The sequence below is a fragment of the Notolabrus celidotus genome, chromosome 5 (genome assembly GCF_009762535.1).
Source record: "Notolabrus celidotus isolate fNotCel1 chromosome 5, fNotCel1.pri, whole genome shotgun sequence".
Taxonomy (NCBI): domain Eukaryota; kingdom Metazoa; phylum Chordata; class Actinopteri; order Labriformes; family Labridae; genus Notolabrus; species Notolabrus celidotus.
In genome coordinates, this window is record NC_048276.1 from 30,450,284 (window position 1) to 30,476,429 (window position 26,146).

The following is a 26,146-nucleotide window of genomic DNA, read 5'->3' on the forward strand; positions in this document are numbered from 1 at the left end:
CAAGATGGCTGCATTGAAGAAAAATGAGTGTCTGAAACTACAATATTGGAACCATCAGCACTGTATGTCTGATGGAGATGTAGCCTCTGGGAACTACATCCACATTTTCTGAGCTCCATTGGAAAGTGATTAAGGAAGCCTCGCTAAGAGGGGAATGAAGCTGGAGGTGAAAACAGCTCTTGAGTGGATGTTAGCTGCACTTCTTTGCAGATGTGCATTAAGAGGGAGATTCATTGAAGCTAAAATGTTGCCAGATGACCGCCGATATGATCCAGGATTGCAATAGAGCCTTTATGCTCACAACACCCTATACTTGTGAAATCTGGACATAACTGTGACTACAAACTGAGAACATTCCTGTCCCCAAATCTGGCCATGCATATGTACAGGGATTCATCTGTAAACTAACCAGGAAGTAAGGTTATTTAAGTTTCCATATCTTCCTTGTACACCAGTTGCCTTCCTGGCCATAAAAAATAATTAAAAGGAACGTAAACAGTCTACAGGATACATTCACAGTGCAGTACTTTATGCATTAGATTTATGACCCAGTTTCCCCACAATCAGTGTATAAAGTTATAATTTTGAGTTTGTGGATAGTGATGAGTGAGGCCTGACCCACAGAAGAACTCAGATTAAGTTAATAAACTTTGACCTTCTTCCAGGAGCGACTGCAGCCATTTTCAATTTGCAGTTTGCAACAGTGTCGTCGTGAAGGTCCGCCATCTATTTTGTGCCTTCTTACTTTTTTATTGATCCAACAACAGTGTGTCATTGGTGGCCCAGTGCATGATTTCACCTTGCATTACAGCACTATGGAAGCACAACATGTGGTCCTGTCTCGTCTCTGTAACACCACCGTTAGTACCTCTGATGCCTGCACAACGATGAGATGACTTGACATGTGACAATATAATAAAATATATATTTTTTAATGTATTTCTCAATCAAATATAGAGTTGACATTTCCTTTGATACCAAATCCAAAGTTTATCCTGTGTCTTTATCGTATTGTGCAGCTCAGAGAGAAGCTTTGCTGTGTCTTTGTTTTGCACTCTTTGCAACCTTGGAGGATGCAGAAGACCTGCAACTTTTCCTACAGTCTGGTTTCACTGTACCTCTCAGCAGCAGTTTAACATTTATACTTTAGGCATGGAGTTATTTGCCAAAAGATGAGACTAAAGAGCAAAATGAGCAGCGTCACAAAATGACTCAGAGGTATATAAAATAAACTAAAAAGACAAACTTCACTGAGCTGAGATGTAAAAGAGAGAAGCTTCACCATCAAAGGTATCAGATCAGTTCATGGTATGAAAACACACACAGAGAGAGTCTCCTCTGCATCCTGTCCCTCTCAGACAGCTGCTGTTTTGGACTTCCTTGAAGCCTCACTCTGAGGGAAGTGGGCTGCCAACAATGACATCATCATCCTGCACCAGCAGAGGGAGCTGCATCAATCCACTATCTGCACTGTAATCGTCCTTTTTTCACCCCACATCATCTCGCTCTCCCTCTCCCTACATCCAAAATATTTCAATGTGCTGTCCTTTGAATGGACTGAATGCTCAAGCACACACACACACACACACACACACACACACACACACACACACACACACACACACACACACACACACACACACACACACACACACACACACACACACACACACACACACACACACACAAAATCTAAAACACAATAAACACACACAAACTGACGAACACTCACGGTAGCAAAGCGCTTCTGGCAAAAGCACAGCAAACAGGCCTCTAACCTCTTGTGTCTCATGCTCTCTCACACACAGACACACATCCATGCACACAAACACATACACACACACTTACAGAGGGGGAGTAATAGAGTGTGTGTACATATGTGTGACTGTGTGCATGTGTTTGTGTGTGTTTGTGTCGTGGCCTGTCTTTGTGCATGAGTGCTCCTGTTTGCTGGAGGACAACTGACTTGTTTATGTGCATACATCAGTGACACACACAGACACACACACATATACACACATGCACAGAGGGCCTCATTGTGTATTTGTGTGTATATGTGAGAGAGAGAGAGAGAGAGAGAGAGAGAGAGAGAGAGAGAGAGAGAGAGAGAGAGAGAGAGAGAGAGAGAGAGAGAGAGAGAGAGAGAGAGAGGGAGAGAACGAGAGACATTGGGAGATTATGAAGCTATTCACTGTGCTGTGCTGGCAGGTATTCATGATGTTTGTGTGTGTGTGTGTGTGTGTGTGTGTGTGTGTATGTACGTGTGTTTGTCTGTTTGTGTGTGTGTGTGTGTGTGTGTGTGTGTGTGTACACGCCTTTGGCTGAGTTAGAGAGAGAGAGAGAAGGAGAGAGAGAGAGAGGCTGGTCTGTAAAGGTGGAGGAGGAAGAGCTGGAGGAGGAGGTGGAGTGAGGGGGGGGGAGGGGTCAGGCTACACACAGCCTTTTCGGCAACTCCCGCCAGAGCCAGGGTTACCATGGCGACGGGACGAGCGGAAGCAGAGCCTCCCTCGACATATCCTATTAGGGTGAAAGCGATAGAGAGAGAGTGAGCTAGAGAGAGAGAGAAAGTTTGAAAAATAAAGTAGAAGAAGAAAGATGGCAGGAGAAAGAGCTGAGATGGGAGGAGAAAAAGGTGTGTGTGTGCACGTGAAGTTTGTGTGTGTGTGTGTGTGTGTGTGTGTGTGTGTGTGTGTGTGTGTGTGTGTGTGTGTGTGTGTGTGTGTGTGTGTGTGTGTGTGATGTTAAAAAAGCGTCTCAGTCTGCTGCTAACATTTGCCTTAACAAGATCTCAAAAATATAGTTTGCCCTCATTCTGACACTGTCTCCTCCGTCTTTTCTTGTCACCTCTTCTCTTCCTCTCCTCCACTCATGACGAGCTGCCAAACTGCTGCTGAGCAAGGCATTCAGTCGCTCTCTGCATGGAGATCATTATGCGTCTGTTAAACAATTATCAGGATATCAGACTCCTCCAATGTCACCTAATATAAAGTTTCTGCAGAGTATTCAAGCTCAGTCTTTGGAAAATATGTGGGTGAACAAACATCAATAACAACCTCCTGATCAAGACACTTCACCATATATGGTACAATAAGATATAAATATCGAAGTAACTAATTCAGCATGCTCTCAGGCTGTCCACTCAGTCTGTAACCATTGATGCTCATTCTTCACTGATGAGGTTACTTTACAGACACATAAGATGCCAACATGGCTGTGTGAACTAGATCTAGAGCAGGAAAGGTTCACAAATCAGGCGATCAACAGAAAAAACATCTGTCATTTTTCTGCCTTTTTTTAGGTCAGGTAAGAGGAGAGGTTAACGCGTCTATAAACATGCCATTGTAATTAAAATTGTAATTATGACAGTGCAAAAAACAAAACAAAATGAAAACACAAACCTAATAAATGATCATAATAAATAAATATGTAAAGGGATTCAATATATGATTACAATGATATTATTTAAAAAAACTAAACATTTTTTAATTCATTCATTAACTTTTCTCATTCGCACTATGGGCTGTATTTTATTAAATTTTTGTTCATATCAGCCTCTGAGTCTAATGGCTACATTGTTGTTTTGTGTTAAGTCTAACAAAAAAGTCCAACAAAAAAAAAGATTACTGTCTGGATTGTCTGAGGAGATTTTCAGTTGTGATTTTATAATCTTGTAGAAAGAAAAGTGTGATAGACTAAATGTTTGCACAATAAACTGCATGATTTCTTGCTTTCAGTATGAGCATCCCTAATAAACAACTCTCCAAAGTCTTGATTTATCAAAACAAGCACAAATGTCAACAACGCACAACTCAGAACAACAGGAGTGTAAATATCTCACCTAAGTGGCAGCATGTAAGAATAAGAGCCGTAGACTTCAAACTGTGAGAATATTCTATTCAACTCTGGATCGTCTTTATTCGACATTTAGGCTTCTTGTATGGTAACTCACAACCAGACTCCATCCAATACCTGCAAACATCTCCATGTTTGTTTAAGCATTACCTCAGGCAGATATTCAAACTGTCCCCCACTGTAAATACAGCAATATCACAATCTGGACAAAAGATCATTGTTCTGTGCCGCAACCAGCTGATATCATCTGTTAGTAGTCACACAGCCGACTAGCCAATCAGCAGCGAGGAGCGGCCTACAATCTGTGCAGGTGCAGCCCTAATGTTCCTCATGTCAGCTGTCATGTTAGTTAAAGGATCCTCCTTTGCTCCGTCTTTGTGGTTTGATGTTTTTCCAACAATAATCATCGAATGTAATCAGATCAAACGAAGGTGTTATGTACGAGCAGGTAGAGACATTTCCTAGTGGGAGTTTCTGTCTGATCCCAGTGTCGATTCAAAGAAGGTTAAATGAAAGTAAAAGTAAAAAATGATTTGATAAGTCGAAGTTTTTCAGAGATCCCAGAGGAGAGGAGAGCGAGAGGATCTGCTTCCTTCAGACTTTATCTTTGGACAGGAAACTCCACTCCCCTCTGTTTGAGGCAGCCACAGAGGTGTGGTCAACACACACATACATGCACACACACACACTCACACACACCCTCTGCTTAATGATCCCTTACGCAATACTACTCCACCCAGCCCCCACCCTTCACTAACCCAAACCATGCCACAACACAACACACGCACACACACTCACACACATACATGGGGCTCCACAGGACCCCTCCCCCATCTCTTCGTCCCCTCACAGCCTTTTTAAACACACTCACATAAACTCTGCCTTTCTCTGAAGTACAGCATGTTTTAAACCAGCCGGTAATAAGCTTCTTTCTATCAGCAGGTGGAACGTTTTTGGTGTTTGAAGGTCACTTTAAAGATCAGGGTCAGTTCAAATGTTTGAAGTCAAAGTGTTGTTCATGATGCATTTACAATATTCAAGCACCGGCATATACGGGATATATAGAGAAGAATTAGACAACAGTGAGAGAACGGTATGATTATGCAAAATATTAACCGATTTTTTCCAAATTAAATTAAAACTCTTTCACACATGCACTCTTGAAAAATTTCAGATATTTTCGGGAGCTCTGCCCTAAGATTTTCCAAAGTTGCCCTTTTCATACTGCTGGTTAAGGCTGGATATTTACGCCTCAGTGACGTCTCCTTCAGTATGAATGTCTCAGAGATGTTGTGGTGAGGTTGCAGAGGTGGTAACAGAGGCATTACAGAGAGGAGACGACTAACGGACAAATTCCACCCGATCTGTGTCCAGTCCATCCCCGATCCGTCATGGCACCTGATAGGTTTCTATTCTAGTCAATGTGTTAACTTCCACTGGATCCACTCCGTTGTGTTCCGGCTACGCATATGATCCGGCAGGTCGGAGCCTTCTGGATCAGATACACAAGACTTCCGTTTTTGCCGGAGCCCGACGCATTAATCTCAACAGAGCAGATTGAGCAGGACAGGAAGTCAGGCACCAAAACAAAATTTTTTATTTTTATTTCAGAATTTTTATTTCAGAATAAAACACTCTGTGTTATTGCTAGATCGTTTTTAATTTAACTATGACAACAAATTGTCATTTTAAGTGGAGTCAGGCCTGGAGTCAACAGGTCAGAGGTTCTCAGAGGCTGATATAGACAACATGGACGAGGAGAGGAATCGGATAATTGTTGATTCAGTGATTACCACGAATAACCTTGGTCACATGACTCGAGCTGTCCGGAATTTTACGGAATTTTACTGGCAGGAAAACGTCAGAGTAAAGAAGTTTCAAGAGTTCTTGAGCCTACCTGAATCCAGCTTATGTTTTATGAAGATGTTTGATTGCAGATGGCAAGATTAGAAAATGTACTTGTGGATATAATCTATGGAGTTAGGTGTTGTAAACTCAATTATTGTTTTACATAGTTTGGCTAAAGGGGTCCAAAAAGTGAGCCTAGGGGAGCTCCAGATTTGAGCAGGAGTAAAGTGTGCTGAAACTTCTTTCTGCGGATTGTTTTGACATGGCGCTGCTCATGTTAGGCAGACAGGTGACAGAGTGATCTGTAAGAAAGCTCTGTGATAATTTGCACTAATGTTTCATCACAGTGACAATTAATACCTTGTGTTGTTTTCAAAGCCTTCAAAATGTTTCCCTAGATGGGAAACCAAAATAGACACGGCTCGTATTAAGTGATCAGTTACACTGAATCAAATCCAGCATCACCACCACAAGAGGCGACATGTCTTTGGCTTCTTCTCAACTGAGAGCAGATTTATGACTTTGTCAGAAAGGCACGTCTTCAAAATACATAGAAAGGTTTGTTTTGAATTCTGGAAAAACATGTCTGACCTTCTGCACGTTACAAGGCAGGTTTGGTGCAACTTTGGTTCTAACAAGCTTTGAACATGTTAGTATTTTAGCAACTTGCACAGTATGAAGAATAAAGACGGGAGCATCAGCAAAAGGGTTGATACATGGATGAGATGTGTGTCGATGGAAATCTGAAAACATCTCTAAATGTTGAAACTTGTTAAGGCTATTTGTAAATGTCCTGAACTTCTCAAATGTGGCTGCTTGTCCTCTGAATCTTTTAATGACTGGATCAAATTTTAGACAATTGAGGAAAAAAGCAGACAAAGATTTCACTGGAAGGGCGGCCCCTTACAATAAAAACTCTTATCTTGTTCCTAAACATGTCAGACAGCAAAAAGCATCTCAATTCACTGGGGAGAATGAGTCTCAGTTACCCCTCTTCGACCAACGTGAACCTGGTTGTAGTTCCGGGCTGGTGCTTGTGCTGGTCCAGAGTTGGTCCGGAGCTGGTTGAGCTTGTGAACAAACTCGGCACCAGTTTGTTTTTTCATCCACTGAAGCCTTTCGAAGAGCCACGTTCCCTCACAACAACAATGGCGGACAACGTAGCATGCCTGCTGGTGTTGCTCCTGGTTTTTCGCATTCACATGAGGTCCGGAAGAGAACTCATCCAACTTTACCAACACTTCTGGGCTACTCGTCATGCTTTACATGGACGGCGACTTCACCCCTCGCCCTTTGACGTAAGTGGTTCACGGTTCTAGACCAGCAACGAGTTGCTGCAGCTCTAGAACCTTTTTTCCTGGCCTGGAGCCGGTTCTCTTGCAGTCGAAACACAAAGAAACTGGTTCGCAATTGAGTACCTCCGAACCGGCCCTGAAACTGTCCAAGTGGAAAAGGGGTAAGTGAGAGCAGGGACTCTGACTTATTGTCTTCTGCAAAGGTAACACAGAGGGGACCTTAATAATAATAATCAACGCAGATCAAATCCTAAACCCAAAACAATGCCATTGACTTTCTATCTGTGAGACATTCAGTAACACCAAACACTCGTTTCTGTTCGCCTGCCTTGACTTCTGTCTTTCTTGTTCTCTGGATTTCTCTGATCGCTTCTCTGCAGCCGCCTCTGTGTCAGCCCTGTTACTCAAACCTGGCATCTAAGCAAATCTGACTTGACCTGATTATGTGACCTGGAGCCACAATTTAGACGTGATGCTACTGAATTCTGACATTTACCCACATTGGTAGGAACAGGACTGCCGTCTGTATCAGCTGGGGATGGAGAGCAGCTGGTTTCCTGTCCTGCATACAACTTCCCTTCTTAACTTTTCCATCCATCTCCTCTCCCAGACTCACCACACCCTCCTAATAGAGCCACGCCTGCCTATCCCACATTCTCACATACCATCACAACTGCAAGATCAACTCTGCACTCTGCTCTATGGATAAGTATGGATTTAAGGGATTCCTGGGATTTGGGCTCAATGGGTGTCACAAAACTTGCTCAAAGCACAGAGATCTACTTGTCATGAAAAATAAGAATGCAAAGTCTAGTTGGTCAGGCTGTTGGACACAAATTGAAGTCTGCTGTCCTGTATTAGTAAAAGGCCACATCAGTCTGAGACATGATGGCAGTGAGAACACTTTGTGTGGGATCAGGCTGCAAACAGGACTGCAATCTCACGAGTACTCAATATATAGTGACCAAAACTCAACATTTATCACAGCTTCTAGAGAAAAATCTTTACAAGATGGACCAAAATGTTCTTCATTTTACCCTGAGATCCTTTATATCAGAATCTGTTTGCTCAAGGACTTTTAAATGTAGACTAGTGTATGACTAGTGTTTTTTCTGCAGAGGGTGAAGATGGATGAAAATACTTCAAAATTCAGCCTCAGCTACTAGCACACCATCTGGACAATGTTCTGGTTTGATTCTGTATGTTAGTGATCTACTTTGGCTGCTCTGCCAGTGTGTTTTTCCTTCTGGGTCTGTTTTCATTCGCCACTTTGTCTCACCTGATGTCCCACCCACAATACTATCTGATTGGCCACACGTTGCATGACTCTGTAACTGTAACTTAAAAAGGATGATGAAAGTTTCAGTTTTGATTACAATCTTGATAAATGCATTTAAACAAAGTCTTGTGTTGGAGTTTAAGTTCCAGTTCTAAATTTTGACAGATTTCTTTTTAATTTTGACTGAAAGTGTGAATCTTTTTTCAAATATTGGTCTCATAAACTACTAATAACTGGCATCAGTATCGGCCCTGAAAGACCAATATCGGTCGACTCCTGCTCTCTAGCACCTTTCTCTGTGTGTGACCAGTATTTCCACCCTCTTTGGGCTTCATAACACCTCTTCAGAGACAAATGGGTGATGTCACTGAGAACTCAGATGGAACCAGTTCCAAGATGCCATGCCAATCTTCCAGATACTCGGCTACACATTTAGAGAGATCTCCTATTTGCAGTTTTGTTTTCTGTTACCATAGTTAGCCTGATGGATAAGAAGCAGAGGTAACAGCGAGCCAGAGTGCCCAGCTCCTTGGTGCTAGCTGACACAATCCTGCAGTGCCACTTTCCCTTATCTGTCCACACCCACTTCACCCTCCCTCCAATATCTCCTGCGGCCTTGTTTGTCTCCTCACCACCAAATCAGTTTTTCTGTCTATATTTCCTCCTCCCTCTCTGTTCGTCACTCTCCTCCTTACCCATCCTCCCACATCTAGCCGACACCAACCGTGTTCTCGTTCCTCGCTCAGACTGTTTACTAGGTTAATGGTTGCTATGGCGACAGGCCTCACCTTATCATTACCGTTCACACCCTTTATTCTATGGCCTCTCCTGTCTCCCATTATACCAGGGAACACAGACCTACCTATCAACCTCACACCGGAGCGAGAAATGTCAAAGGTGTAGCAACACGCCAGCTCAGCCACGTATTATTTATGATTACACTTAATTATCATTCATAAAGTCTAGCCACCATTGAGTCCTTAATCAACACGCAGACTCTGAATATGAGCGCTGATGAGAGGGTTTGGTTTCCTCTATTAGCCAGGAAACAGAGTATAATAGAGAACATTTGAGGAACATAATGTCACCTTTCAGAGACAGAAATAAAATAATTGTTAAGATATAAAATTCCAAAAGGTGTAATCCAAATTAAAAAGCCATCAAAGGCGTTAATAATAATAGAAAAAAACACAGCTCTGGAATCTCCCGCCATTATCACACCAATGACCGCTCAAACACGAACAGCAGTTCAGTTAAAGACATTTTCTCGTGCTGCTAAAGTTTGGAAAAGGGCTTTTATTTCCTACTGTGACAAGTTCACAAAAACAAAATGCTGATGTTTTATAATAAATCCCCCAAAACTCTCAAATAGAAATGGTTTGGCATTTACAATCAATGTATTTAGTACTTATTGTGACGACAGATACTGAAGAATTTTGCTTTATATCCCTAGAATCAATCAATCAATCTTTATTTGTACAAGGCCAAATCGCAACAAACGTTATCTCAAGACGCTTTTACAAACAAGTTTAGACCATACTCTGTTAAATTATCAACAGAGACCCAACTTCAAGACAGGGTAAGACTCAGTCTTATCCTATCTTAATCCACCATAAGCGGAGCACTTTGCAGCATTTAGCTGGTTAAAGCGGCGAGGAAAAACTTCCTTTTAACAGGCATTAACCTTGAGCAGGACCAGACTCATGTTAGACAGACATCTGCCTCGACTGAGTTGGGGTTGGAAAGAGGGATAGAGGAGAATAAGAGAGAGAGAGTGAGTAGTAGGATATACAAGTAGAATATGCATGCTCTCAAGGGTCAAAGTATTAATCACAATGTAGCCATTAAACTTTGACCATCTTTGCAATCTGATGCAATCCAATACAATAGCTTAACCATAAATCCTACTTTCAGGAAGCTAGTGGTTGGTGGAGTTCATGAAATTGAAACGTGTTTCTAATATTTTGTTCCAGGACTAAATATTGGGAGCGCTTTTAAATAATGCATTCACACTAACAGTATGACTGCAGGAGTAAATATGAAGAACAGCTATCACCTCTCTTATGTGTCAACAAAAACTGAAATGCAGACGCTTCCTCAGAGTAGAATTGACAGTAGAGCTGTTGCATTGTGTTACATCAGAATGCACAGGTGGTCATAGTGTTTGGCTGATCCATGTATAAGTGATCAATCGTAATGTTTGGATGAAAGTATTCACATTGTGATGTTCCAAAAGATTTTTTGCACGACTTGTTTTTTAATTCTTTCCATCTCCTCGTTTTTTAAGGTGAAAGGTTCACCTGCATGTTTGATGCTTAAAAAGAGGAGTTGATTGATTCATATCAGCGCTCCCCTTCCCAGAAGAAGTCCAGCACAGAGGAGAAAGTGCTGCTCTCCCATCCAAATGTCTAAGTTTATGAGCACACCAAATCAGTCTGATCCTGAGGAACAATACCAGCGGGGTAATTAGGAGACAAGCAGGGTGAACCTTTCAGCCTCTCTCCTCCAAACGATTCACCCTCTCTTGTCAGGGTGCTGTGGCTCTGCTCTGACCTCTGACCTCTCTGCTGTTTGTTTCATTGAGCTCGTTCCGCTGATGCTCTGCCTGAAAGTCACTCAGGATTAAAACAAACAAAAGGTCAATGCGGCTGTTTGCGATGCAAAATACGCAAACGCCGACACGCTTCGAAGACGATGGAGTGTTTGTTTGTAATGTTTGTTTTTTTATCAATTTGTTAGTCGAAAGCGGCACCATCAGGTCATCCTGCTCTCCGGCTTTCTTTACATCTCTGGCCTCTTTAACGTTCGCACGGCCTTGCCACAGATTTTAGCTTAATGCAGAAATTTTACTCGGGTCATGGCAGGAAAATGTGCAGGTAAAGCCGGGGTGTGCTCAGGCATGCAGCCCGCTCTGGAATTTCAGGAAGTTTCCAGGAGTTTTGAGCATGTGTGAATACAGCTTACAGCATCTGTAAAGAGAAGCCTGGTAGATCTATTCATGTTTTCACTGCTGCTGGAGTCAGAGGGGGTTAAATGCTTTGCTCAAAGGCTCCCCTGCTGCAGCACTCACTCAGCACAATGGCTGTGAGTCTCTTTCACTTTCCATGTCCAGAGGTTTCTTTGTGGACCTGCTGCATCATCCTGAACGCAAACATTGTGAGGGAATTTGATTGATGGTTGTTGACAGAAGACGGTGATATGAGGTATAAGAAGGCGATAGAGTTCAACTAAAGAACCTGCTTCAGCGACAGATGACCAAACTGCATCAGGAAGTCAACTCAAGAAAACAAACTTCATCACAGCCGTCACTTAACTCCTCCTCTTCCTCTCGAACTCGCCATGCAATCACTTTCTGCTCCATCCATCCTTCCGTCTCCTCCTCCTCCTCCATACATCTGTCCACCATCAATCCTGCTCTCGCCCTTCCTTCCCTCCATTTACAGATCTCCATTCATTCATCCCTCGCTCTGCGCTCCTCCCACCCGTGCTCTTCCCACAGTAGGCTCAGGCCTGTCCTTCAGTCCCTCCTCCCACTGTACTTTCATTTCAGAGGAATATTCCTCCGTCTAATATCACCAAAAACCTCATCTCTTGCTTTCTCTTATAATGACTTGAACATGAAACAGTTATTAGAAAGAAAAGACAACCAGAATAGGAACTGAAGTCACGTCTGCTGTTCTATCCGAGCATTGAACAACAACTACAAGATCAAGTTCACACTTTGTAAATACTTTCACCGTTGATGGAAAATGGTCACAAAACTTATCCTGAGCTGTCTCAAACCAGCCTTTCTCTCACTTAGCATCACGATGAAATAAAAAGAGTATCACATTAATTCAGGTTTGAAGTCGACGGTCAGTGTTTACACAAAGCGTCAACCTCAGGTCTCAAAATATGAAGCCCATGTGGCAAGTGTTATAAACTGCAGTTTATTAAGTGTTCGCTTGAGGCTGGCTGCAGAAACATCGGAAACCACATACACACCCATTCAAACAAGACAATCTTTACAGCAGAAATAAACATGTTTACAGCCTGGTTCAAAAACGGCTTCGGTCTGAATAGCTCATTTCTCTATCAGCAAACACGGTAAGGGGGATGAATTTCTTTATAGCGCGAGAGTTCAGAAGATATTAAGATTACGAGATTTCACAAATAAGGAAATGACCAACTTGACTGACAGGCGAGAACACTAGCTGTTGGCTAGGAGGCGCAAAGCCTGTATCTTTACCTCACAGCTTGACAGAAGTTAGGTTGAAGTTCAGCATTACCAATATGGCTCCCGCCAAATTGGCTTCAAAACAGCTCTTCAGAAACAGACGGGTGATGTCCAGGATACTACGTCCATTATTTATACAGTCTATGGTTTACACTGAAACATGTTCAACAGAAAACTGTTCACTACTGTTGCATTTTGGTTGCTCATTTACACGGAAACAGGATGTCAATAAGAGATACGTGGATCCTCTGAACACTGTGGCATCACAACGTCATTCACACATGCATGTTCAGTTCCAGGTCAAACAGACGTGAACGAGATGGAGGAGAATCAGAACAATTGCAGACTACAGAACTTTGTTTGTGCTGTTGACTCTGCTGAAGTTATTAACATTTGTGGTCTTCCAGGGTGCGTTTGCCATCGTCTTCATGTTTGTTCATACTAATCAACCCAATGAGGAACAGCTTTAGGCAGATGCACGTGGTGTTTCAATACAAAGTTATATCACCAACTACAGGTCTGGCATGCACACTGCAGCGTTTTTACTCATCAACGGAACACAATAAAGATCTTTCTGTTTTTAAAGGGGCTGTTCTTGTGTAAAGAAGGCCGTAGTCAACATGAAGGTTGCTCTGCAGGGGGCCACTGTCACAGTGTACTAACTCAATGTGATGCTACGGTTGGACGCAAGCTTTCTACTAAAAAATGAAGTAAGCCTGGCGATAGTTAACATCAGCAAAACATCCGAACACACAACCTAGTCTTACAGCCTTTGGAAGTTTGAGTGTCTTTCCAAAGCCTTCCAGCTTCCTGTGCTGTGAGTATAAGAGAGTACAGATCACTGGACTCCTTACACTCAGGTAATTGGAGTCGTTATGAAACCTTTTAGAGATAAATATCCACATAAATCCTTCCCTCAGCACCTGATCTGATTTTAATCCACGACATGAACCCAACCTGATCCAACATGTCTGATGTGAGGTGATGCGAGTCATCAACCACACCTAACCACACCCTCCTCCACTCTCTCATCCATCCTCCCTCTGTCCACCCACACACCAACCAACCATCCACTGCCCCTCCCCCTACTCACCGTGCACTCCATCTCCTCAGGCTCGGGTTTGATCTGTACAGAAGGCATCTCTGTCCCTCCCTCCTCCTCCTCTTCCTCCTCTTCCTCCTTCTTCTTCACAGACTGTGACGCCACTTCCTCTCGCTCCTCCTCGCCCGCTTCCTCTTCCTCTTCTTTCTGCGGCGGCCGAGGCCTGGTCGCTGGCTCCTCCTTTTTCTCCTCCTCCTCCTCCTCTCCTGGTGGCGGTGATGATGATGAAGGTGGCGGCGGTTGCTGGGTCAGGGCGCTCTGCTTGGCCGGGCCTCTCCTCTTCTTCTTCTGGCCGCCAGCGGCACTCTTCTTCTGCTTAGGAGTTGACTGGCACTGAGGAGGAGGAGAAGAGGAAGAAGAAGGTTAGGAACAAATGAAGGAAAGAGAGCTTTAACAACTGAGAAGAAAAACCAGGAGAAGAAGCAGAATAGAAGATGAGGAAGAGAAGAACGAATAGCAAGATCAAGACCGAAGAGAGAAAAAGATTAAAGGTGGAAGAAGAGATCTCCTAAGAATAGAAGAAGAAGGAGAAGAAGAAGAGAGGTGGTAAAAAGGGGGTAGTTGAGGAGAAAACAGAAAAGGGGGTGGGAGATGGCAGGGGGAAAAAACAGAGGAAGAAAGAGTGAAAACAATGTAGAAAAAAAGAAACTTCCTGGGCAGGAAAGAAGGTGAAAAGAAGGGATTTGTGAAAGGATTTGAAGAAGGAATGAGGAGTAAGGGGGCAGGGGAGATAGAGAAGGAAGCAGCCAGGAGGGGGGGAGGAGGAAGAAGGGGGAGGAAGACAGGTAGGAGAGGAAGCAAGACAGGAAATGGCAGACTAGAGTTAGGAGGGAAGAAACATGACAACAAGCGTTACCTCTGCTCTGAAAGCTGGCTAAAAAAAACCTTCTCTGAAATCAGCCAGAAGGGGGAGTAAACACACACACCCACACACACATAGAGAGAGACACACACACACACTGTGGCTAAAAAAGATAGAAATTAAAGCTAAAGAGAGAGGCAGAGAAACAAAAGGCCTAATCCTGAGGCTGCCAGTGAGGGAATGAGAGCGAAAGAGAAATAACAGAGGGAGAGCGAGAGAGCAGGGAGGAGTAGCCGTGAAATGACCCCTCCCTCCCTTTCAGCGGCAGGCAGGCGGACACACCCTTTTCTGGAAGCAGAGAGAGAGAGAGAGAGAGAGAGAGAGAGAGAGGTGTGGGGAGTGTACAGGCTGAGCGACTCAACACACACTCTTCTAGTAACGAACACACCCCTTTGCTTCTTCTCTGTCTCTATCCTCTACCCATGTTCTTCCTCTCTCACATGTTAAAATGCACTTCTACTTTTGTGACGAGTGTTTTTAAAAAGACTGATCTGTCTTGTGGAAGTCAACTTAAAGGCTCCGCTGAAGAGAAGCTGGTCTGAATAGTTAGAGAGATATAACAGCAGTTATCTCAGAGAGCGTCACAGATACAGAGTATGTGCAGACAACACCCATTTTCTGTGCTGATACCAAAACAACACTCTGCTCAGGACTTTCTTTTAAGGAATAAGAACATTTTGAGAGCTGTGGTTCTGGAGTGAACAAGAACCATGTGTTAAAAAAGTCACAATGAGGATTTTAACTGAGATAGAACAGGTAATATATCTAGAAAAGGCTACACATGTCTTCGAGCATCAGTTGTTCGTTGACTGAGTGTTTTAACAACTTAACACAGCAGCGTAAATACGTGACAATACATCTGTAGAATGTAAAAATACGTCTTAAAGCCAGGATATTAACGCCTCGTCTGCAGTCTGAAGTCGTTCCAGTTCTACTTCCTCAGAGGTGCTAACAAAGACTGAATGGGGGGAAGAAGGTGGTGAAGATGTGTGGTGTGGGAGCAGGCAGGGCGGAGCAGGTGTGCATGTCTGTGAATGTGGTGTTCTCACTGTGTGTTAATAAGCCGTGACGACTGGGACTGGTACACCATTATTACCCCGTTAACATATATGTAAGTAGAGGTGGCACAGCTTTGTTCTGGGTCTGTTGTAGGGTTGCATTACCTAACGACTCTGTGATCCTGTGTTCAGAAATGTCTAATAAACTTTGTTTGATTTTCTGCAGTCAGGAGTCTGTTAGTCAGAATTGAAGTTTTGCTTTAAATTACTAGCATTGGTAATAAATCTCAGCACACCTGAATATGTGACAGGTGCATCAGAGAAGGCTGGAACTATAAAGAAAAGAGAAAAGGCTTCTACATAATGTAACAAACTGAGCACTGAACCCTGGACTACTTCAAAACGATGCACATAGCTTGGTCAGTATGAGGAACACGTACAGCTTAAATATTCGGTGCTAGTAGACACAATAAGATGCGACTCATGATTCATGAAAATGTCCTCTGTCATTCATCACTGCTGATTTCACTCAGTCAGCACTTAACAACCAAAAATACAGACCGCAGTTATGACACAAAGTTTGTTCAGAAAAAAGTAATCCACCCAAAAATGAAAATGTTAAAACCAAGCGGCAAACTCCAGCCACGAAAATTGAAGCCCATGCGGAAGTGTGAAAAACTGCAGTTTCTTGAGAGTCTGCTTGAGGCTGGCTCCGGAAGTACCAGAAACCACATACACACAAATTCAAAAAAGACTATCTTTACAGCAGAAATAAACATGTTTACAGCCTGGTACAAAAGACAAGTGTAGTCTGGATAGCTAATTTCTCGATCACACACACTGTACAGGGGGTGAATTTCTTCATAACGTGGCAATTTTGAAGATATTAAGATTACGAGTTTTCCATTATGAGAGACACAGCTGACTTGATTAACAGGCAAGAACACTGTAGCTGTTGGCTAGGAGGCTCAAAGTCCACCTCTTTACCTCACACTAGCTCACCAGCAGTTGGGTTGAGTTTGGCATACCCAATATGGCTCCTGCCGTTGATTGGCTTCAAAACAGCGCTCAGGAACAGATGGGTGACGTCACGGATACTACTTACATCATTTATGATCATAACACACATTATGAAACTTCACAAATGTTTCCTTATAACTGGGGATTTCTGTGCACTTTATGTAAGACTGAAGTAAAATAATAGTGAAATCAGTATCACTAGAATATTAAATGTTTGCATGGATTTACAGCAAGAAAATCTAAGTGCATCATTTCAAATCTCTGAACAATTTATCTCAATCTTTCTGTCTGGAAACCCTGAGAAGTAAAATGCAATCATCCCCAGGACCTTGTCAATGACTCAAAGAGATATAGTTTACAATTACACAAAAAAGAAAAGAGGGCGAAAAGTGGAAAGATCATCACGCTGGAGCAGCTTGGACCTCTTTTGGTTCTGAAATTATTGAAAGATAAATCAGACATTCTTGGTTTATCAGCTTCAAGACTTAATGCTGCTTTCAAAAAGAAGGAGGTTGTTTATTTGCACCATTGCTAATCAAATCGAGACTTTTTTTCCTCAGACTGATGAACTCTCTGTCTCCACGCCGTCACCCCCAGTTTGAACTCTGCTGATCTGCATAAGGGGAAGTTGTAAGAAACGACGACTTCTCTTCTCGTTCTCTCTTTTTCTTCCCCTTTGAGCTCAGTTGTTGCTGATGCGAACGCAGCCGCAGCTGACGTTTCAGTGAATTTCAAAGTTGTGGTTTTAAGAAGAAGTCTGAAATCTGCACGTCCACATTTCAGCTGTGTTTCTTTAACATTACAGGCCTTTAATTTTAAGGAGAATGTCCAGAATTCATACAAAAAGAGAAACATATTCAACCTGTGCACAGGACACTGATGTAGGAGATGGTGCAGCGTGGTTGAGTACTTATCGTGTCATCTGGTGATACTTTAAATAGGAAGTGATAGTGAAACCACACTACACATCTTCTATCTTTCCCACGGTGACAAAGAAGCTCAAAAAACATTTCAATAAACTACATCTCTACTTTCCGAGTGCATATGCTAACCTCCTGTTTTTCCTCGGAAGTGCTTGACTGTCTGCAGACCTGATCATGGGTCAAAGCAGTATAGAATTTATTTTATTTCATAGTTGTTATTTATTTATAGTTATTATTTTGTGTATTGTATTTATTCTTTGAAAGATTTAATTACTTTGTTTTCTTTCATTTATTTTTGCCCTTTTCTCTTTTAGTAATGGTTGATGCACTAACTGGATGATCCCTTTAAAACACTTTAAAAATGCAGATTATGAAATAAAGATTATTATTATAAATAGTGTAGAGCACCACATAACATAGCCAGAAAATTTTCTGATAATCAAGTACTGACTTAATGTGAGTGTTGTCTGTGTGTTCCCCTTCAGGTCACATTAAAGGACAGTATTCAAAGTGACAGATACAAAGGAGGAGGACAAATTCATAATGGAAGCATGTCGGCCTGTCTTTCACTTCACTTCATCTCCATCCACTAGGTTTTACATTTTAACTTATACATAAATATATAACTAACGGAGAAGGCTGTCTTGTAGTCATAATAACAATAAAAGTTTTTAGCTTTAAAAACATCTGAACAAACACTAAAGGTGAAAAATGTGCATTACTTTAGAGCTGTTTTCTTTCCTGCTTAATCCAGAATCCAGTGATGAGAGGAGCCATAAAGATGCACACAGGTCCAGTCCAAAGATGACATAATCACTGGACTTTCGTACACTGTACGTAACCAGTGTTTTATTGGTCCTCTTCCTTCGCCTGTCTCTGCAAACAGACTGGGAGCAGTGGTGGGGAGTTACAGGCCGACATGTGACCCGGCTCCAGTGGATTCCACAGCGAGGTGTGGCCTCAGCCAATCAGCCAGGGTGTGGCTGCATGCACCACCCCTCCCCCTCACACACATACAGAGGACACAGTGAGTGGACTGTTAGTCCTATTGTGAGGGGACAGAGCCCCCTCTGTGTCTCTAAACAAAGGTAAAGGCAGCTTGATGTCACACCTTCCCCCCAACCAACAGCACACACAACCAGGCTCTGAAGTTACAACAAACAGCTTACATCAAATATTACAATCATACCGTCACTGACCTTCTAAAGGTCTCTGAACTGTATGTTTTATGTTTCAGAAACAGAGCAGTCTGAGACACGCCTCTTACATCATTAGTTCACAGTTTAAGAGGAGCTAAAACCTTGAAGATAGCACAGAGTTCTGCAGCTTCAGGTTCGCAGAGTGAAACAGAAGCTCTGCCTACACCTGAAACTTCACAGAGTTTGTAATTCACACATCCCTCATGATGTGAAGTTTGTTGGACGGAGGGCCTGGGGTGGTGGTCAATGGCGTCGTAGGAGATAGCAAATGACAACATAAAAAGGATGCTGTTGTTGTCACTGTTTAATATTTACAAGATTATTGCCTACACATCCGCCCATCCTGACTTCCTGTGAAATGTTACAATGAATGTTAAAGTTTGGGTGAAAAATGTGTTGGCGTTCACACACGTAGCTCACCCAGAGGATTGAAAACACTTTATTATGAGTGCATGGGTGAGAAGCGCTGGAGTTGGAATGATCAATGCATGGTGTCTTTATATAGTTTTAAAGAAGTGTGAAGATCATATGATGCTACAGTGCAGGTTCTTCTCCAGACTACAAATGTGACCACACGGGAATCATGTCTAACTTTACTTTCACTGTTTCATCCTAATATTTCATTTTTGATATTACAACTTTATCATCTTTATCCACATGAGTTTGACTTCATCAACACAAACAATCCTCCTCCTCTTTTATCAGGGCTGAAAATGATGGAGTTAACCATCTTGAAAATAAAAAAATCAAGCTAAGTATTTAAAGTGTATTCCAGCATGATGATTTAAACTTGATCTAGATCAATCCATTTAACTCTGCACATGGACAGCATGACTAAATATCGCTTTCCATCTACAACCATTTGATTCTGATTGAACTCAGATATTGGTCTGCAGTCCTATCATGGTTTAAATTCAGCAGACGGTGTCAACAAGATAAACAATTACTGTCTGTTACCTAATGGAAACTCAAGAGCTTGAAGAAACCACATATCGCTCTGCTTCTGATTTATCTCTAGATTGAGGAAATTTGTCAGACGTGTTTCTTTTCTTCAGTAAATGAAAAACAGAATTTCCTCATAAACCAGATTTGGTGCTCGACAGTCAGACATGATACAAAGCCTTTAGTCATTTAGTTATGAAAGCACCATTGTTGACATTTTTAGGTGAGTGTGAGACACTTCTGAACAGGGAGGATTTGTTTTTGTCTGCTGGAAAGAGCTGAAGGCTGCAGACGGCACAGCTGGAAGGTGGAACTCCACCGCCGGCTTTAAGTCAAACACTCTCCCTCAATGGCAGCTATTTGCTGAAATTTACAAGTTTCCATAAGATTGTTCCTGCTGTTCAAAACTTTTCATCGTTTTGAGGGGTTTAAACTTTCGGAGAATAAAACGTTGGGGATGTCAGCCTAAAAATTAAAATAGTTAACAGAGCAAGCTGACTTCAGAGTTTGAATTGTGGACCTGGTTGAATGTTGACATATATTTCATATGACTACCTTGATCGGTCTGAACTAGGGATGGGCATTTCAAGAAAAAACACAAATCAATAATCACTGGAATTAAATCAGCGATTATTCGTAATCAAGGTGCTGCTAGTAGCGAGCATTGTAGCATCCGTCTCAACGTCGGTGTTTCTGTCACGCAGCCGGTATCTTAACGTTTTACAGTCATGCTCACTCTCTGCTGTTTTCTCCATTACACCACCTCTCACGTATTTCAAGCGCCTGTTGCTAATGTTTTTATCTTCTTGCTAAAGCGGTTAGCAATCAGCTTTAACACGCTCTATAGCCACCGTCTGACGGGGAATTCTGTATTGTAACAAGGCACCGGTGAAAATGATAGAAAAATTGTACTTTTAAAATGAGACAATATTGGCATTAACTAATCAATTTTTAACAAGTGAGCGAATATCCTCCAGGATGAGGAAAATGGCAGGATATTCGCTCACAGACCCCTCTCACCCGGGTCACCACCTCTTTGACATGCTGCCCTCCGGCCGACACTTCAGAACTCTGAGCACCAGAACATCCCGGCAACGGAGCAGCTTCTTCCCTCAGGCCGTATCCCTCATGAACAATCACACTGTAAACCACTGAAGACTCCTGATACATCACATACATGTGCAATACTCTGATTTCCGGTGCAATACCTCAATAACCATGTGCAATATTGTAATTTAATCCATAATTATTATAGACATCTGCTAAAATGTGCACTCTGGTTTAGACTAATTTAACTTATTCATGTCTTTAGAAGTACTTTTATATTTTTCTTTGTACAGATCGTATTTTTATTTTCATTCTTATTTAGAATTTTTAGATTAGATTTTAGGTTTCTATATTTATTGTCCTTACTGTCTTGTTGTTAAGTACCAGTGTTCCAAACACCACATGAAATTCCTTGTGTGCAAGCTCACTTGGCAATAAAGCTTTCTTGATTCTTCTTGATTCCTCTGATTCTTAATATTCTAGCATTCAAAAATCATGTCCCATCCCTGGTACGAACTGCTTCAGCGAGAAATGATGCATTGGGCAAATGTCACAGTGTATATTTGATACGTATAAATCAGGCTTTAAGGAGGCATTTGATCTTTCATTTACTTATTTTCGGGAGCTTTTTTGTGTTGAAATCAACTGTTTCTACCTTGCGTCCTGCGTGGAATGAGAAACAACAGAAAGAGCCATGCTGCCGGAGGTGGTTTATTTAAACAATTGCTAATCAAAGCTGTGCTCTTTTATATGCTGCAAAATCTCAAAGTTCAAGCAGAATATCTGATACTTGCATGCCCTGAATTCTCCTCAAGCTTCCTTTCATTCTGCCCAGAACATTTCAGGTTGTGGGGGTAAAGTTCTGCAGCCAGACTTGGATTGAACAGGATTTGCAAATAATTCCTCAGCGTTTGTTTTGACCTAATCTGCAGCTACAGCTAGGTGGAGTTCAGACAGAGCCACGTAAGCAGTACATCACAGAAGAAAAACACTACAAATTGAATTTGAAATTGTCTGAACTTTCTGTAGTTCTGCCACGGCACACAAACCACACCCATCCTACAAATGTGGAGCAGACTGAGGCAAACACTGAGAATCTCTTGCAAATCCGAGTTGATCCACATCTGCTGGCAGACAAGGCAGTGAAGAGGAAGGAGTACAGTGAAGGGGTCAGGCGTGTGTGTGTGCTTTTGTGCGTGAGTGTGTGTGTGTGTGTGTGTGTGTGTGTGTGTGTGTGTGTGTGTGTGTGTGTGTGTGTGTGTGTGTGTGTGTTTGTATGTGTGTGTGTATATGTGTGTGTGTGTAGAGAAAGCAGCACTAACAAGGAGTGATAGGGAGTGAGTACGCATGTTGCATGTGTGTAAATTAGGAGTGACAAGAGTATGTGTGTGTGAGTGTGTGCATGTGTGTGCCTCCCTGAGAGGAGGGGTCCCACTGTGGAGTTCCAGGAATAAAGAGGGTGGGGTGGGTGTGACCCTCAGCCTCTGATCCCACCACAGGAAGCCAGTATGGGGGTAGAGTGAGGACAGACAGACAGAGATAAAACTTCATGCCTCACATGAGCTTTATGAAGGCCCAAAACTCACTGACTTGCTTTTGATTCAAGTAGTTTTTCAATCACTCGTTAGGGTCTGTCTCTTGGATGAAAAAGGCCGATCTTGACATTCTTAAAAATCTATTTTTATCTGCTGATGGCTGACTGAGAGTGAGCTGGACTCTGCTTTATCCTCATACGGTCCCACACATTCACACCAGCTCAGAACAACCTGTCTGTTACTGCCGAGCTGATGGAGCTGAGGAGGGATTTTCACTCTCTTCTTATGTCCTGGTCTTTTAATTGAACCTTGTTTCCACCCCAATGAGAGGAACTAGACGAGGATACCTGAAGTGTTAAAATGAGAACTATAAAAGTTGATAGTCGCAGAGATCTGATGGAGACAAGAGGGAGGCTTTTCAAAACTTCCTGCAAAGAGTGACGCTTCCTAAATATATCTGCATGCATTAAGACATAAAGGACCGCACTGTAAGAAGTGAAGGTGGAGAGCAACCACAGGTTTTGAGTGGTCCTGTCTTTGATTCACCTGTGTCTCTGTCACTGATGCTTTCATCTGTGCAGCTTTTAAATATGTGAGCTTCTAATAACAAAATCGGCATCATGCCATCAACTTCATACCGAAACACAATTTCAGTGATAAAAGTGTTTCAATCAGTGGACCAGGTTTTTAATTGTTTCAGTCTCTGAACTAACCCTGCCTTTATTAGGGACAGGCATCAACAGGGGACAAGATTTTCATTTGTCATTTGGAACAAAACTTTTGCTCAGCAAAGACTGAGTTTTCGTTGATATTTCAGTCTTCTCTCCATATTGAAGGCCAGCACGAAAGTCTTCCCTGTCTGTCAAGTCACTTCTAGCGTTTATGTGTCTTCAGCCTTCGTCCTGATAAACTTGTAAGTAATGTTCGTTGATGGCGGAATTGCACGCTACGGATTAACTCGTGCATTAGCTCTAGCAGATAATGAATACTCTCCCTCCTGCTACTCCATAGATGGAAGTTAAAGGTAAAGGTAAAGTTGAAGTTGATCATCGGTGGGAGTCATATTGGAAATGCTGAACCTAACTTCTGACGAACTAGTGTGAGGTAAAGAGACAGGCTTTGAGCCTCCTCGCCAACAGCTACAGTGTGCCCGCCTGTCAATCAAGTCAGCTGAGTCTTTCATAACGGAAAACTCAGAATCTTAAATCTTCAGAAGTGCCGCTTATGAAAAAAGTAAAACAAACACATTTTTGTACCAGGCAGTAAACATGTTTATTTCTGCTGTAAAGATCGGCTTTTTTGAATTTGTGTTTGTGGTTTCCAGTACATCCAGAGCCAGCCTCAAGCGGACACTTGAGTTACTGCAGTTTTGAACACATCCGCATTGGCTTCAATTCTCACCACCAGAGGTTGCCGCTTGGCCTTGTCTCATCGTCTTAAAAATTGGTGGAGAAGTGCTTTTCTGCTTTTGTTGCACAAACTTGAGATATCAGTAAAAACTGATCCACTGCGTATCAGTAAAAGTAAAAACAATCAGGTGCTTCATCGCACAGACAACCAGATAGTAATTAGCTTACATTTCTACAGCCACCCCCTGCTACTAAAAGAGACCCTGCCTTTAATTTTGACAGGCTTCTATTCAAAGATTTACAGTAATTCGCCTTGTCTATGATCAGTCGTTCTGATCTAATCTTAGGATGTCAGGTAAATCTAAAAGCTGACGAGCTCTCACCCACTGCTTCAATTCTACTCCTCATTCAAGTTCACAACTAGCACAGAGAAGCTAGACGATGAAACATAGCTGTTAACCAATAAATGATTATTCATTAAAGTCATCTTTAAATGAGAGATGCCGTCTATCTGCAGCCCTTATCCATTTTGGGATTCTGCAAATCCAAAATAATTTACATCAGCCTGTTAGACAGAGAAAGAAGTTCTACCTAAGGCTCTTTAAAAAGCCAAGTTCTTGAAGCGTTTTTTGTTTTTGGTCTCTTTTGGCTCTTTTCACCTGTGCACGTGCAAATTTGGAGGGCAGATCTCCTGAAAACTTCCCTCAAAAATTCCCAGAGTCTAGGCGCCCTAGCGGTCTAAGTGTGGGCCCCATACAGAGGCCATATCCTTTGTCGCAGAGGTCGCAGGTTTGATTCCGGACTTCTATCCCCCACATTTCCTGTCTCTCTTCAGCTGTCCTATCCATTGAAAAGTGAAAAATATCACTTAAAAATAAAAAATATCTTCCAGAATCTCTCCATCTTTAACCTCAGATGTGTTTATTTCATCCCAATCTTCTGTGTTTGCATGATCGTCAAAATTTTCCAGGTGGCTGGCAGGACAAAGTCCAAGAGACGAGCGATGAAAACTTTGGCTTTTTACATTCACACATGCAGTCCTCCCTGAAGACTTCAGGGAAGTTTTCTGGAGTTTTGAGCATGTGTGAATACAGCTTTCCAACATCATGGACTAAATGATTATTGAGGTTAACTTAATCTTCAATATGCGGCATTGAGATAAACTCTGTGGTCCTCAAATGTTCTCTTTCTCTGTACGCTCTAAAACCAGCATTCTTAGACGGTGGAGGATTTCACAAAGTTCAGATTGTAAGCGAGTCAGAAGCTGCAGGAAAAACTAAAGTAAAGAAATAAAAATAAACAAAGCCAGCCGATTACTTCATAAAAATAAAACTCTAAGATGCAGCCCTGTTTGGATGAATCATTCCATGACGACTCCCCATAAAATAAAAACTCCTGCTAATCTTATTTCTTACAGTGTGTGAGAGAGAGAGGGTGGGACAGACACTATCTGGGTCAGCGCTCTCCTCCCTGTCACTGCTGCCTCTCCCAAACCCCCTGGCCTTCCGTGCATGAGTGTGCGTGAGTGTGCGTGAGTGTGTGTGTGTGTGTGTGTGTGCGCACGAGTGTGTATTTTGGGTGGGGGTAGGGGGATTGCCCCAGTCAGCTGCACTCTCTTCATGTCCTCACAGGGTCCACACACACACACACACACACACACACAGACATATGCACACGTGCACATTTCAAGTCTGGTTATGCCCACACCCATGGACGCACACACAGCAATTTCCCCAAGCAGTTCTAAAGAACCCAACTGCACACACACACACTTGCGCACACACGACACTGAGCCCTTTTTCATCAGAAGTGCAGATGAAGATAATTTGCCTCCATTTGGCTCCAGTTTTCTGCATCTGATCCTTCCTTGTTGGATGGATGCAGAGTTTCCTTTAAGAAACGTGTTATTTAATGATACACAGCAGCAGAGGTAAAGCTTCAGTGCGGGGCTGACTGTCACTGGATGTAAATATGATTTCAGTCACGTGAGAAGAGGAAGAGAAATAGCCTAAATCAAAAGAGAAGCAGAAAGTTTCCCCTCTCATAATGGCTGCTTTCTCATACTGGGTTCATTCTCAGTTCATAGCGATGTCTAACATCCAGCCAACGACACAACGTTGATAGCATTTAGATATTAAACTGTCATTTGTAAGCCGGAGCAGTAAAAGCTCAGGTTCAGGCAGACCAGGAGGTTGTGCAACTTTATGGATTTTATGGCACCTTAATTATTATTTGGACACATTTCAGGGGAAAGAGAGAATAAAATGACAAAGGAGAGTTGCAGCAGGGGTCCAGTTACAGACTGACTGAGAAGTGTGTGAGCAAAGATGCTTACAGTGTTAAGAAAAATACAACCTGCGCTAAGGTGTCATGACTTTTCACCCTATTTCCATCCCCTTTATTCCACCCTTACAACCTATTTTGTTTTTTAATAACTTTAACACCCTCATCAACTCAGACTGTAAAAGCTGAGCTTCTGTATTTACATGTGACACAATGGAGGAAGTGTCAGTAAACTGACTATCTGAAAGTAGCTCTCCTGAGGCTGCCTGTAATATTTTGGGATATGACATCACATGCAGTTATTACAGGAATAATATAAATACTCCACACACAGGAGCGCAGTTTTCTATTTACACAGAACACTAGTTCAAGTGCAGGTCACAACGATGCAGTGCA

General features: G+C 42.4%; 1 protein-coding gene across 2 annotated transcripts in view; it reads right to left on the minus strand.

Annotated features, from left to right (window-relative positions):
• klf8 (Kruppel-like factor 8) overlaps window positions 1-26,146 on the minus strand; it is an 87,467-nt gene that overhangs the window by 32,539 nt on the left and 28,782 nt on the right. For both annotated transcript variants that reach the window (XM_034683142.1, XM_034683143.1), the window contains exon 2: window positions 13,584-13,925. In XM_034683142.1, the coding sequence (XP_034539033.1) occupies window positions 13,584-13,925 (342 nt within the window). The remainder of the gene's footprint in view (window positions 1-13,583; window positions 13,926-26,146) is intronic.